Below are 13,879 nucleotides of genomic sequence, written 5' to 3'. Positions count from 1 at the left end.
AGTGATTAAGAAAGACATCCTAACATAACTGGTCTACACAGACACACACACAGACACAGAGACACAGAGACACAGACACAGACACACACGCACACACACACACACACACACACACACACACGGGTGTGGTAATGCATGCTTGACACTTGAGAGGCAGATGCAGGAGGACTATTTTGAGTTTAAGGCCAAGTGGGCCTACACAGCTAATTTCAGACTAGCCAGGACCACACAGTGAGAACACGTCTCAAAAAATAAAACAAAAATTACAGCAATTCACGGAAACATCCAGAGATAATCAGAGAGCTGAGCCTGGGACTTTAGGCAGGCATCAGAGCCCTGCAGGTCCCCATGATGCCTCGTGTATGATGAGGAGTCCAGAGCACTCTTTTATCTCACAGAAGCTGCTAGCCTGTTTGGGTGAAGTCAGAGCTTCACTTCAGTTCAGCAAAGAAAAAGAGACGGAGAGACAGAGACCCACGCCATGTGTCACAGGCGGGAGCACAGCCCTGCTCCTCTCTTCCTTTCACACTACACTGAGTCCTGAGGCTCAGCATGGCCAGCAGCCTCACCTGCCTTGTCCTCCTGCTGACTGGCAAAGCTGAGGATCTCCTGGCAGAAGTGCTTCCGCTCCTCCTCCGTCAGGTGATGGTCGCTGGCCAGGAGGCTGCTGGTCTGCAAGTAGCTGAAGTGGTGGTTAAGGGCCACGAGGGAGGACCAGGAGGGAGGATCTCCTGAGGAGAATGCTGGCCTAAGGGGCTTCAGATGTCCTCGCCTACCTTCAAAGCACGGCCCAAGGAGATCTTCCTCTTTTTCACATACATTATCAGAAACTCAGTTAGATTTAAAAAGAGAAGACACTTGGTCTATGCTCTATAGGAACACCCCAGCCCAGCCCCCGTGAGCTGCCAGCACACTCAGCTGTGAGCACCACTACCATATAATCACACAGTTGCTTCCTGTTTTATGACAACACTGGTACCAAAGGATACTTTTCCATTTGCCCCAGGTGTTTTTGGCACTCGGCTAGCTGCTTCCTTGTGTGTGTGACAGGCAGGGCCCAGCCCTCAGCCATGTAATTTTTCAAAGCTCCCTGAAGATACATTTCCGCCTTCTGTGGCGACCTTTTCCTCCTTGCAAAGATAGCAAACAGAAGCTTGTTGGGTCTTACAGGGGCCAGCACTGCAGATCTGCATATGACACTTGCACAGTTTATAATCCTCCCACAGGCCTCCCCACGCACCCTCCTAGAAGAAGCCATAAAGACTGCAGGGCACCGTCTGAGCAGTGGACTCAGTGATGCCGTGCTCTTGTTCTGGCATCTGATGCGTCCTTCACCTTTCCTAGCTGCACTTCAGGTCAGTGGATAAGAATACTGCTTACTGACAGGTGGGGCAGCCTGGCCTAGGAGAAGGGAAGGGCTTGTCCAAAGCCTGGTGACCAGTCACAGCTGAAACATGCCACACTGGCCCACGCCAGCAGTCTCTACAGTCCAGCCATGGCGTGAGGTTAGCTATGCCTGAGCAGGTACAAGCTGGTTTCAGACTCAGAGGTCAAAGACTCGACAAGCCATACCAGAAGAAAGTCTTCCTAGGCCTAAGGAAACCACAGGGACACTCAGAATAAAACAAAGTCTCCAGCACCAGAGCTCCCATGCTTCCCTCAGAGGCTAGGATGCTGGGCTAACCAGAGGGCAATACTGCTAAGCTCCCCAGGGCATCCTTGGGGAGGGATCTCCATTCACACTACTTCAGACACAATCAGAGTTCATACATCTGAATTAAATGTTTCTCAAATTAAGTAAAACTTAAAGTTACCAAAATGCATTGGTTTTTTCCTCAAGTCTTTGGATTCTTCTGCAAATGCCTGTTGTTTAAAGGTTCCAGAACCTTCCAAACCTCTTCACTTACTACCGTTAGGGATGGAAACACTCTAAGTATCCAGTGAGCCTATAGAGTCTGGAGAACCTTAAGAGGAGGAAGGCCAGCTGTCACTTAGCTAGTATGTGGTGAAGGTGAATTGGGTCTCCGGGTCCTAACCAGCAGGCCAGCGCCTAGCACTGGGATTCTGTGCCTCTGGATTCTGCAGGAGTCAAGTGCATTAAACTCACAGCACTGGAGGACTGCAGGGGTGGAGCATGATCCCTTGAACCTGCTCACGGTTCTAGGCCCACCCCCACCCCCACCCCCACCCCCACCCCCACCCCCACCGTTAGCTAGGTGAGGGACGGCTACTCCAGAAAACCTGGGGTCAAGTAGCTGTCTAAAAGTCCCTGAGCAGTTTTTGTCTCATCTATTACATTATTACAATATTACTTTATTTCAATCCACAGGCTCCCCCATCCTTTACAAATGATAACTCTTTGCAGAGCTTCGGAACCGAATCCCACTGTGCCAGGCTGAGCTTGCTGCTCTGCAACACGCAATGACGCGGTCTCCAACGCTGGAGCAGGTTCCTGTGCTCACTCCCAGCTCGTCCTGCCAACTGTGTCCAGTGGGCCTGTGACACACTCTGGAGAAAGCCTACCTGACCAAACACTGCTTGCCTACCCTGGAGGCAGGCTCTGAAATACTTTTTCACTGTTCATTAAGGTTAATGAGGATGGTTTATGCATGTATATCTGGATATATATCACTAAAGTTAATTAAATAAGTAAAGATCAGTAATAACCATTAAACAAAAAACCAAATGAGCCAAACCCCTCCCCATGTGGCTCTGGAAGAAACTCGCAGACAATGTCTGACTAGTGGATTCTACCTGTTTCCATCTACCAGGTTATGCAAACTTTATATTAGCTCTATGTATAAATCTTCTCGTTATGTGTGTGAAATGCTTAAAATCAGAGTTCACCATCAATTACATGTAAAATTCTGCCAGATCTTTTCCAACAAGCTTGGCAGACCGAATCCGCCCGATACTTGTATACATCTCAATGGTGGCATGGGACAAGTCCTATGAAAAAATAAAAAGCACAATTACTTGCTTGAATTTATTTTTAAGATGTATTTTATTTTAATAATGTGTATGTGGAGCTGAGGGTGTGTCCACACGAGTGCAGGGGCCCAACGAGGCCAGAGGCTTTGGATGCCCCGGAGCCAGAGTTACAGGCCTCTCAACGTGGATCCTGGGGAAAGAACTCAGGTCTTCTGCACAAGCCTTGCAGGTCTGTAAGCACTGAGACCTCCCTCTAGACCTGTACTTGAACTCTTAGGGCACACTTCATATTTCCTTTACCCAAAGCTGCAACGAGACACTGATTAACAGTTCTCACTTGGGACCCACTTTTAAATCGTCACATGACACACCATAATGTCCACGCACTGTCAGTACCTTGCACCTGCTTTATGAAGCACATGATAAAAGATAGCCTGAGCTCACACGGCGCAGCCTGCTGCACTCCCTCACTGCTCTGTTGACTACACCCGTCCCAGCATGCTTTCTACCAGCTTATGACATGGGACACATGCTGCCCGGCCCGCTCACAGTCTGGGGACTGAGCTGGCACCTTCCTCCCATGGATCACGCAGGAGCTCTGCTCACGCACAGGTGGGCACGTCTGACGATGGAAAGTACTCATGACCGCTCTTACAGCTTCTATTTACTAAAGGCCAAATCCACATATGTATTTCCATGATATATGTCTAATTATGGTCTCAGGGGCACGAAGGAACAAGTGAACAATTACCCAGTCTTTATATATAAATAAATTATCCCAAATAACTCCTCGGGCTAACAATAAAGCACCAGTTCGTCCAATTCCAAAGGCCATGTCAAGAACAAAGTCAGCCAGGGCAGAGGCTCTGTGGTGGGAGAGGACTCTTGCCATACTTACCAGGTAGTGCTTCTCAAAGGCCTCTACTGATGACAGCGCTTCCTGGAGCTTCTTATAAGGACTCTGAGCTGTGTTGGCTGAAAGACAGCGTAAGTGAGCGTCCTTACTCAGCAGCATGGTCGCATGCGTCACTGAGGGACCTCAGTGGACTCTTATGGGAATCACACAAACATCAGCTTCTGCAGGGTGACCCACACTTCCTGAAAACTGTTCTCTGAGGTAACACTTCTCAGAAGCATGCACTGCAAACCCTCAAATGGGGAAACGCCTTATGAACGTGGCGACACAGATCCACACACTTGCTGTGAGACCACCTGACAGTGGGAGCGCTGGGCTCCAGCATTCTCTTTTTTTTTTTTTTTGGTTCTTTTTTTCGGAGCTGGGGACCGAACCCAGGGCCTTGCGCTTCCTAGGTAAGCGCTCTACCACTGAGCTAAATCCCCAGCCCGCTCCAGCATTCTCTACTGAGCTTCAGCACCAACCATACCTGTCTCAGGTCTCTCCGCTCCTAGTCCCGCCAAAAGATCAACCGTCCTGTTGAGATCTTCCGAGTTGGGCCCTTTTTCTGACACAAGTCCACAGAGGTACCCTAAGGACTTTAGCTGTTGAGGGAAGCACATCGCTTCAGTCCACTGGCCACCCACAAGTGTAGTAGATATATAATCTGACCCTTGCTCCCTGTGGAAGAACTTGCTTTCTTATCTAAACGATTCCTGTCTGAATTTTACACTGCATTACATGGGACTGCTGTAAGCTTACACCTTTTCTGGTTAGTTCTGGGCCCAGCTGAGGTTGTCAATCCTCTCCCTGCTATGCAGTTAATGTGCCCCACTCTTTTGATTACTGCTTGTTTGTACCCCACACCACCACACCCTGCCTCTGCAGCTCACCTACAGCGCACACTGGCTCACCCCTGCATCTCCACACACTGCTGCCCACTGCACCTTCCTCCCTGCCCATTCCCGGCACTGACACTGCCTCACTGGCCACCTGCTGAAGAAGCTGGCAAGTACTGAAAAGCTCTGAGCCCACTGCTGTGTCCAGACTCACTGTGAGGACACGAGACTATCCACAGCAGTCTAAATAAGCAGCCCGTGCTTTCTGACACACAGGCATCCTTAGGCAAGGCAAATTCTTCCTTCATCCAGGGGCAGGTACCTTTTCCATGGCATAGCTCCACAGTCCCACCATGTGGGCAATGTTGGAGTCTATCTGTGCCCGGTCACAGCAACCTTCTATCCTCTGCAAGACCTCCAGACAGCTCAGAAAGACCCAGCAATCCAGAGCTCCAGGAGGGACAGAGACCTGTAAGGATGCAAGCACAGGCACGTGAGGAAACCGTGAGCACAGGCCTATAGCTCTCAGCTCTCAGACAGGGCCACATGCATGACCCACACAGCTATAGAATGGCAACCTATCATAAGCCACAAACAGGAGTGACCTGTGCATACATGTATCTCTGAGTCACGTGTTCAAGGATTACAAAGGACCTATCTGGTACACAATTTTCAGTTACCTAATTTTAATATCTTATTAGGAAAAGCCTCTGAGAACTTGAGAGTTGGCTCTGAGGTCAAGAGCACTTGCCACGGGGCTGGAGAGATGGCTCAGAGGTTAAGAGCACTGACTGCTCTTCTAGAGGTCCTGAGTTCAAATCCCAGCAACCACATGGTGGCTCACAACCATCTGTAATGAGATCAGATGCCCTCTTCTGGTGTGTCAGCGATAGTGTTCATATACATAAAATAAATAAATAAATCTTTAAAAAAAAAAAAAGCACTTGCCACTCTTCTAGAGAATCCAGGTTCTACTCCCAGAACCCATGTAGTGGCTCATGACCACCTATACCCTGACCCCAGTATCTAACATCTTTTTCTGTCCTCCTAGGGCACCAAGCATACATGTGGTACACAGACATACATGCAGGCAAACACTCATACCAAAAAATATACATACATATATGTATACATAAATATCACACACACACACACACACACACACACACACACACCTCTCTTCCTATGAAACGCTAACTATCACCTGGCTTGGCATGAGGCCTAACTATATTTATCTAGAGGGGAGTACCAGGACCTCAGGTGAGTCTATGGTCACAAAAAGAACATCAATGACATTCAACAATGACAACTGAATGCTTTACAGCAGATCAAAGTGGTATTAGAATTGAAGAATTCCTGTAGCTTAGGCAGATGCACACTAGAACATGCATAATAGACTCCACACAACATCCTGAGATGTTGGAACATCACCCAGAAAAGCAAGCAGGGAAAAGGCAGTTACTAAGAAAGCCCTAAGAAAGCACATCCTGTTACAGTCAACTTTAAGCGCACCTCGCCCTCTGTGAAACAGAGTATGTTGACATTGATGACTGGCGGGTTATCTATTCTACAGCTGGTATCTTAGTCTTGGTGAAACAAGTTACGTGGTTATATAAAGTGAAGCAGAAGTGAGTTCTGCACTGTGTGCAGGGCACCTTGTGCTCATGAGACAGACCCCCCAGACAGTGAAGAATCTGGATCGGCGGGGAAAACCAGGAGTGCCTTGGGGTTGCTTTGGATGACAGCATGGCCAGTCTCTGAAGGGTCAGGTCACTCACTTGCATTGAGGACAGAACCAGCTCCCTTCACAGTCTCACAGCTTTCTTCAGAAGCAGGGTCAGTCTAAGACCCCAAAAGAGCATGTCCTCTGCAGACCGTAACACTCTCACCTAACTGGGAGGCATCGTCACTACAGGCTGCGAGTCTGTGAACCTAGGTTAACGTGCCATCTCCCCTGGTACACACGGAGGAAAGAAAGACCTCCTGGGGGAACAGGCAATTCATCTGGAGCAGGACAGTACAGAGCCACTAAAGCAGGGTCTCTCAACCAATGTCACCACAACTGTCCAGGAGAATCATGGAGAATTATTTCTACTTACTTACTTGATAACAGATTTAAGATAAGAAAAATAATTTGGTAAAAATAACTAGGTTTAAAAAAAAAGAGGGGGTTGGGGATTTAGCTCAGTGGTAGAGCGCTTGCCTAGCAAGCGAAAGGCCCTGGGTTCAGTCCCCAGCTCTGAAAGGAAAACAAAAAACAAAAAAAAAACAGGATGCCATGGAGGTGGCTCAACGGCAACCTCCAGGGCAAGGGTGAGGCCCTGGGTCCAGACCCCACATACAGAGCCAGGCAGCCTTCACATGATGCCACCTCGGCAACGGGAGGGGGTGGGATGGAGACAGGTAGATCCTGGAAGCTACCAACCAGCCACCCTAACCAAAATGGTGAGTTTCCAGTTCAGTGAGAGATCCTGCCTTATTTGTTCATTTTTTTTTTTTAACTTCTTTTAAATTCTTTAGTATGTGAGTGAGTGTTTTGTTTTGTCTGTATATATGTCTACAAACTACATGTGTGTGCTGGTCCTCCATGAGGCCAGAAGAGGGCATCGGATCTCTGGGGAGCAGAGTTAAAGATGGTTAAGAGTTACTATGTGAGTGCTGAGAGTCAGACTTGCGTCTTCCGGAAGAGCAGCCAGTGTTTCTAACTGCTGAGCCTTCCCTCTCCAGCCCCAGGAGCTGTCTTAGAGGAGTACGGTGGACAGCAGTAGTCCACAACCACACACACGCACTCTCTTCACACAAACTGCAAAATCTCTTAAGATTACTTCAAAAACATGTTGGGCCTGTCATTTAGGTATACAAAAATGTTCTGTGTCATGAGATACTGTCAAACCAACGCTTTAGCTAATGGAGCAAATTACCCGTGTGTCCTGGAGCTGAGCTGTGGCCCACGCTCTGAGCTTGCCTCCAGGGCAGACTGTTACCTTTAGGAGATGGCGTCTTGCCGCTGGAGTAGGTCAACAGGGACAAAGTCTTGAAGGTTACAGACTGGCCTCAGTACTGGCTTGTTCTCGCTTCCCGACCCTCTGAGATGTGAGAAGCCTCCACCGTTCACTCTCACTGTCAGGATGGACTGAAAATCTCTAACGCTGTGAGCCAAGAGTGTTTCCTGTAAGCTGCTCAGTCTGCTGTGGTCACAGCAAGGCTAATGTGACTTCTGTGACTCTGCACAGGGCCTCACCACAACTCTGCCTTGGGAAGCCTGCAGCAGGGCATGGGACGCCCAGGTGTGGATGATGACGGTTATATAACTATACCTATGGCTCTGGATAAAGCACTTTGGAGGTCTCCAATGAGAAATGATGCTGTAGGCCTGACATCCTATGTATGAACATGTGAATTTCCTGGGTGAAGAAGTCACTGGATCACATGTGACTCAGGTGGGCATGAAGCCAGGCAGTGAAGAGATCAGCATGCCCTAGAAGAATTATTTTCTAAAGGATTAAGGTTTTTCTATCACTACAGATAACAATTCAACCCATCACTCACTGACTTCACCCATAAGGTCCCACACTTCCCAGAAGAGGGTGAGTGGGAAGGGAGCCGACTCACTTCTAAGAGCTTCAGCTCCTGCACACAGCTGTGCAGCAGCTCCAGGGCGCGCTGAGCCACCTCCCATGGCCGCTGCAGGAAGAGAAGCAAGGTGCACTGGCGGGAGAACAGGTAGCTTCGCAGGTCCAGCAGAGTGGCCTCTTGCTTCTGAATCAACTCGCGCTTCTCCATGTCTATGGGCTTGCGGAGTACCAGTCCATTCCAGCTCTTCACCGGCTGGCAGAAAAAAGTCAGCCAGTTGGCACCATCTAAACAAACACACACCATGAAAGATGCTGACTGCAGGCCTCACCTAACTAAAGCTCCTGCCCAGGATGTCAAGGTCTCATGCAGGAGCAAGCAGCCCTCCACCAGCTACCAAAGTTCACTGCCTGGGCAGTCTGCCGCTTAGAGATGGCGCGGCTTCCACAGCACTCATTTAGATCATGCTGGTGGCTGGCACAGTACACGGCACTGTACCATGCCCAGGAGGTCCAGGGCAGGTTTACAATGAGTAAGACAGCACCTTGATGCTCACAGGCTGTAGCGCTGTGGGCACCGCAGCCCCATGTCAGTGAGCCCAGTGACTGCCTGAGCATCCTGGGAGATGCCTTTCCTCACTCAGAGCTCCCTATCAGCCCTGAGTGGAGGAGCTAGAGGACAGGATGAAGGAACTCTAACTGTAGAGTTAGAGCCCTCCAGAAGCCCACGCTGAAGCAACCCTTTCATTAACTCCAAAGCTTGGCCTGAGCTTAGTTTTAGATTTTTAAACTGACCCATATTTATTTTTAAACTGAGAAAAAAAACAAATTGTGTGAAATATAAGATTTTTATATTCAAGAAAGATGTGTCTATTTTATGGCTTATATGGATAGGTAGCATAGAACTAAGTGTGAGAGGGGCTGGGAAGATGGCTCACAGTTAAAAGCCTGACTGTTCTTTGGTTCTTTTTTTTTTTTTTTTTTTTTTTGGAGCTGGGGACCGAACCCAGGGCCTTGCGCTTCCTAGGTAAGCGCTCTACCACTGAGCTAAATCCCCAGCCAAAAGCCTGACTGTTCTTAACCCAATTTAACCCAGGTTCAATTCCCAGCACCCACATGGACGCTCATGCCTGTCTGTAACTCCTCAGGGGATCCAACACCCTCACATACAGTAGGACATCGGAACTATTACATAAGGATTGCCCTGAAGTAGAGGCAGGTGAGTGAGACCCATGTCAGAACTAGGGCAGCCCAGGGTGTCAACTGTCCCGGTAACTTATTGTCCTCCAGGTTCTCAGTGGGTGCTACAGTTCCATGGGTATCTCTGCTTCCTTCAGGCACAGTGACAGGCTCTTTAAAGCATGTCCAGCTTAGCCCAGGGACTGGGTGGGCAAGGCGAAAACAACCCACAGTCTAGCACCAGGGACATCTATCTGCAAGGCTCTCCAGAGGCAGCCTGGAGAGGGTCCATGACAGCCAACAAGAAAGGAAGAGAAACATGTCTCAGTCAGGGGCTGGAGAGACAGTTTAGCAGTTAAGAGTTCTTGCTGCTTTTGCAGAAGACCTGACTTCAGTTCACAGAACCCACATCAGGTTTGCTCACAACTACCTGTAACTCCAGCTCCAGGGGCCCCAGTGCCTTCTTCCTGCCTTCCCTAGGTACATGTTTGTATAGTGCACACACAGAGACACAGATACATACTCATAACTTAAAACTTTTTCTAAGAATCTCAACAATATGCTAGTGTTTCTATCTAAATAAACAATGGAAACAGGATGACTAGCAATTCTTTGTTATGTCTATGTGTACCTGTTTGTGTGTGCACAAATATGTGTATGTACATGTGGAGGCCAGAGATCAACACTGGGTATCATCTTTAATTGCTCTCTTATTTTAGTAGAGTGGGGTCTCTACTGAACAAAGGGCTTTTGGACTAGGTAAGATGGCTGACCAGTGGGCCCCTGCCAAAGGGTGATAAGGAAGCTCCCACACCCTGCCGTGGGCGAGTTCTGGGGATCAGAGTTTGGTCCTGTGTTTACTGAGCACACTGGACGAGTGCCGATGCTTTGCCCACTGACACGCTCTCCAGCTTTCAACTGCTTTCTTTGTATGTGTTTTCACTGTGCTCATTTTACAATTTTAACAGAAGAATTTTAATACACCATTAAAGCACTTGAAAGATTGAGGGCACAGTAAACTCACAGAAGGAATCCTGAGGACTGCAGAAAGGGGGGAAGGGCGTCTACTGTCCAGGTAGGGAACTACAGAGCCCCAAAGCAGCTTTGCAAACGCTTTCACTACCGGAGAATTCTTCTAAAGTAACAGTGACTAGTTCTTAATTATCCCTCGTTTTATTCCTATTCCAATAGGAACAGAATAGCCCTTATGACCTGAATAAAACGACAACAAATGACAAATTATAGGACAGACAGACCAGCTGAAATGAGGAGTGGGAACCGCTGAGCACCAGTGGTGACTGAAACCGACTCACCCCCAGCTCCGAAGTTGACCACATACTGTGAGAACAGGGCGTCCAGCTCGTCGTACTGCACCAGGGCGTCTTCAAACTGCTGCAGCATCTCAAACACAAAGGCAAGCTCCTCCTGTCACCAAAAGACACCAGTCAGCTCCTGAAGCCATATCAGCCATGGAGGGCAGACAGTTCTGTGGGACAGGCTCAGTCAGTGATCAGCTAGCCTCCACAACACCACATCAGGACTCACTCACGCAGGCGGACAGAGAACAGACAGGAGGAGAACAAGACCAGGCCTAGCCTTCCGGCACACTGGGCAGAGCTGGTCCCAGTGGTCCCTGTCCAGTGTTACCTCAGAGCCAGCCTCTTGTTTTCCCAGGCACACAGCTGCCTCTTCTCTGGAGTTAGAATGGTCACTCTTCCTCCTAATCTCCACACAGCCTACTCTCTGGCCTCTTCCAGGCTGTCTGTGTCCCCTGTTCAGTGAGCCTTCTGCTGGAGGCCCTAGTGCTCCTGCCCTGGCTGCTGATAGCTTCCTTCCTTCTCCACTCTAACCAGTGCACAGGAAGCTCATGAGTCACCTGTGTGCAGCGCAAATGGCTGCTTAGTATCTGCTGAGTGAAATAATGAACAGAGATGGCTGTGGAAATTCTCTTCTGACTTCTATCATTGTACATGAAAGCAAAAGTCAGGAGGACAAACACATGTGTAAATCCACACTGACGCAGACAAACAATGTTAAGTTCCCACTGACGCAGACACACACATGGGTGTAAATCCACACGGACGCAGACACACACATGTTAAATCCACACTGACACCGACACACACATGGGTGTAAATCCACACCGATGCAGACACACACATGTGTAAATCCACACCGATGCAGACACACACATGGGTGTAAATCCCCACTGACGCAGACACACACATGTGTAAATCCACACTGACACAGGCACACACACGTGTAAATCCACACTGACACAGACACACACATGGTGTAAATCCCCACTGACAAAGACACACACATGGTGTAAATCCACACTGACACAGACACACACATGTGTAGATCCACATTGACACAGACACACACATGGGTGTAAATCCCCACTGACGCAGACACACACATGTGTAAATCCACACTGATGCAGACACACACATGTGTAAATCCACACAGACGCACTCAGATTCACTCCCTGTAGCTGCAGTCAGTGCTCCTGCAGGCTGGAGCACCAGACAGCACTCATTGGAGAGGATTCAGGAACACAGCCGGAACCCACAACCCACCTCAGAGCCGGCCTTCAGCCTCATCAGCTCTCCCACTGTAGCTAGGCTAGCAGAAGTCTGGGTTCCTCACCTGGCTCTTTATGTGGATAATAAATTCCCTGGGCAGGGTTTCTGCATGAGGACATACTCATACTCCTGCCTGCATATGCAGCATGCTCCTGGCACAGTGACTAGGCAGTGAGCCCAGCTGTTACCCATAACCCAGACAGAGGCTGCAGGAAGCAGCTGGCTTAACCTACAAGCCCAGGGCCTCTCGTTTGTGTCTGCTGCTTCTGCAAACACTTTGGACAGTGTCTCACAGACACCGATGGAGTCTCCTAGCTTCTCCCTACCCCCTTTAAATCAAGTGTGTTGCATGCTGAACACTATGATAAATTAATTTCTCAACTGTGGGATTTGTTTTTCCTTTCAAGACAGGCTCTCATTTTGCACAGCCCAGGCTAGCTTCAAATATACAATGTTCCCAGCACCAGTCTCTAACACTTGGATTACACGCCTGGCTGGTCTGCATCAGTGTAAGCATACAGCAGTGTGAACTACACCCTCACGTTTGTATAAGCAACACCCACAACCCTTCTATCCCTGAAGCTACAGATCTGTCCATACTACACAACTTGGCCACCCCTCCACAGCGTTGGGAGCCTCTCAGGGTCTGACAGCTGAGCTGCCAGGAGACTTGCCCAGGCAGCAGTGTCTTCTGCAGGCTTCTGTAATGAGCATAACACCCTCAGCCATGTCACAGCTTGTCACGGCAGTTGTTGGGCTCATTCCTCATTCACTCCACGTTGCTTTCTTACTTTTAATCTGAATTACTTTTAGACTTACAGAAATATTGCCGAGAAAACAGTGATTTGTACGGAACTCTGAGTCAGCTTCCTGCCACACTAACACCTCCTGTAGCTGTAGTACCATTCTCGCATTCTGAAGTCACTGTTTGTACAGTACTATAAACTAGGCAGCCCTTACACGCACCTAACCCTTATTTATATGTATATGTGTTTCTCTAGAGAAGTCCAAAGAAAAAGGTGTCAGACCCCCCTTGGAGGGAGGTGGAGTTACAGACAGAGATGAGCTACCATAGCATGGTGAAAGCCACGGTCCTTTGCAAGAGCAGCCAGTGCTCTTAAGTATTCAGCCACCACTCCGCCATCTATCTGTCTTCATTCATCCATCAACCCATCTTCTTCTCTTCTACTCGTCTGCTCATCTATCTGTACCTATGCATCATGGATCCTTCCACCCACCCACCTGCCTTCCCATGCAGCTCATCTGGCCTCTACCATCCATCCATCCATCCATCCATCCGTCCGTCCGTCCATCCGTCTGCCCATCCACCCATCCATCCATCCATCCATCCATCCACCCATCCATCACATAGAGGCTCAAAATGACCTGTGCCCTAATCCAGTAGCCTTCATCCAGCCATTCCCCTACCTTGTCTATAATTCCCAGACTAAGCTTACTAAGCTTCAAAAATGAGGACACAGGGCCATCAGAAAGGTGCCCACAGTCCCACAGAGAATGGTTAACACACTCAGATCCCTCCTCTGCACCAAGTTTCCTAAGACAGATCCTTAGGCAGATCTCTTAGACAGATGCTTCAGAATGAGAGATAAAAATCAAATTTCTAATTTGAATGTGTCTTCCTTTTATTCCAAACATGCTACTTCTTCAGTCATGGCCACATGGTTGATGTCTACACAGGAAGTGTATGCTTTCTCAGAGTGAAAACCCTAAAAGCTCCTGACCCTGCACCCCTACAGCCCACAGCGCATGGACCCCCAACCCACACGCCTATGTGCACCCAAAAATTTTCCTTTCAAAACTCAAAAGCTGATTGTAAATAACAATTTCAAAAGCCTAAGTAATGTGTCAAATTCC

The 13,879-nt window shown here is 48.7% G+C and overlaps 1 protein-coding gene across 1 annotated transcript in view; it reads right to left on the bottom strand.

Moving 5' to 3' along the window:
* Positions 1–13,879, bottom strand: part of Trappc10 (trafficking protein particle complex subunit 10) — a 60,337-nt gene that overhangs the window by 19,199 nt on the left and 27,259 nt on the right. Inside the window, exons 6-13 of the mRNA NM_001173528.1 lie at positions 10,730–10,841; positions 8,278–8,525; positions 4,988–5,134; positions 4,317–4,431; positions 3,830–3,906; positions 2,858–2,949; positions 990–1,130; positions 570–682 (exon numbers count right to left, since the gene is read on the bottom strand). Coding sequence (NP_001166999.1) covers positions 570–682; positions 990–1,130; positions 2,858–2,949; positions 3,830–3,906; positions 4,317–4,431; positions 4,988–5,134; positions 8,278–8,525; positions 10,730–10,841 — 1,045 coding nt within the window. The remainder of the gene's footprint in view (positions 1–569; positions 683–989; positions 1,131–2,857; positions 2,950–3,829; positions 3,907–4,316; positions 4,432–4,987; positions 5,135–8,277; positions 8,526–10,729; positions 10,842–13,879) is intronic.

Source organism: Rattus norvegicus, chromosome 20 (genome assembly GCF_036323735.1).
Source record: "Rattus norvegicus strain BN/NHsdMcwi chromosome 20, GRCr8, whole genome shotgun sequence".
NCBI classification, from domain to species: Eukaryota; Metazoa; Chordata; class Mammalia; order Rodentia; family Muridae; genus Rattus; species Rattus norvegicus.
This window is presented reverse-complemented; position numbering and strand designations above follow the sequence as displayed.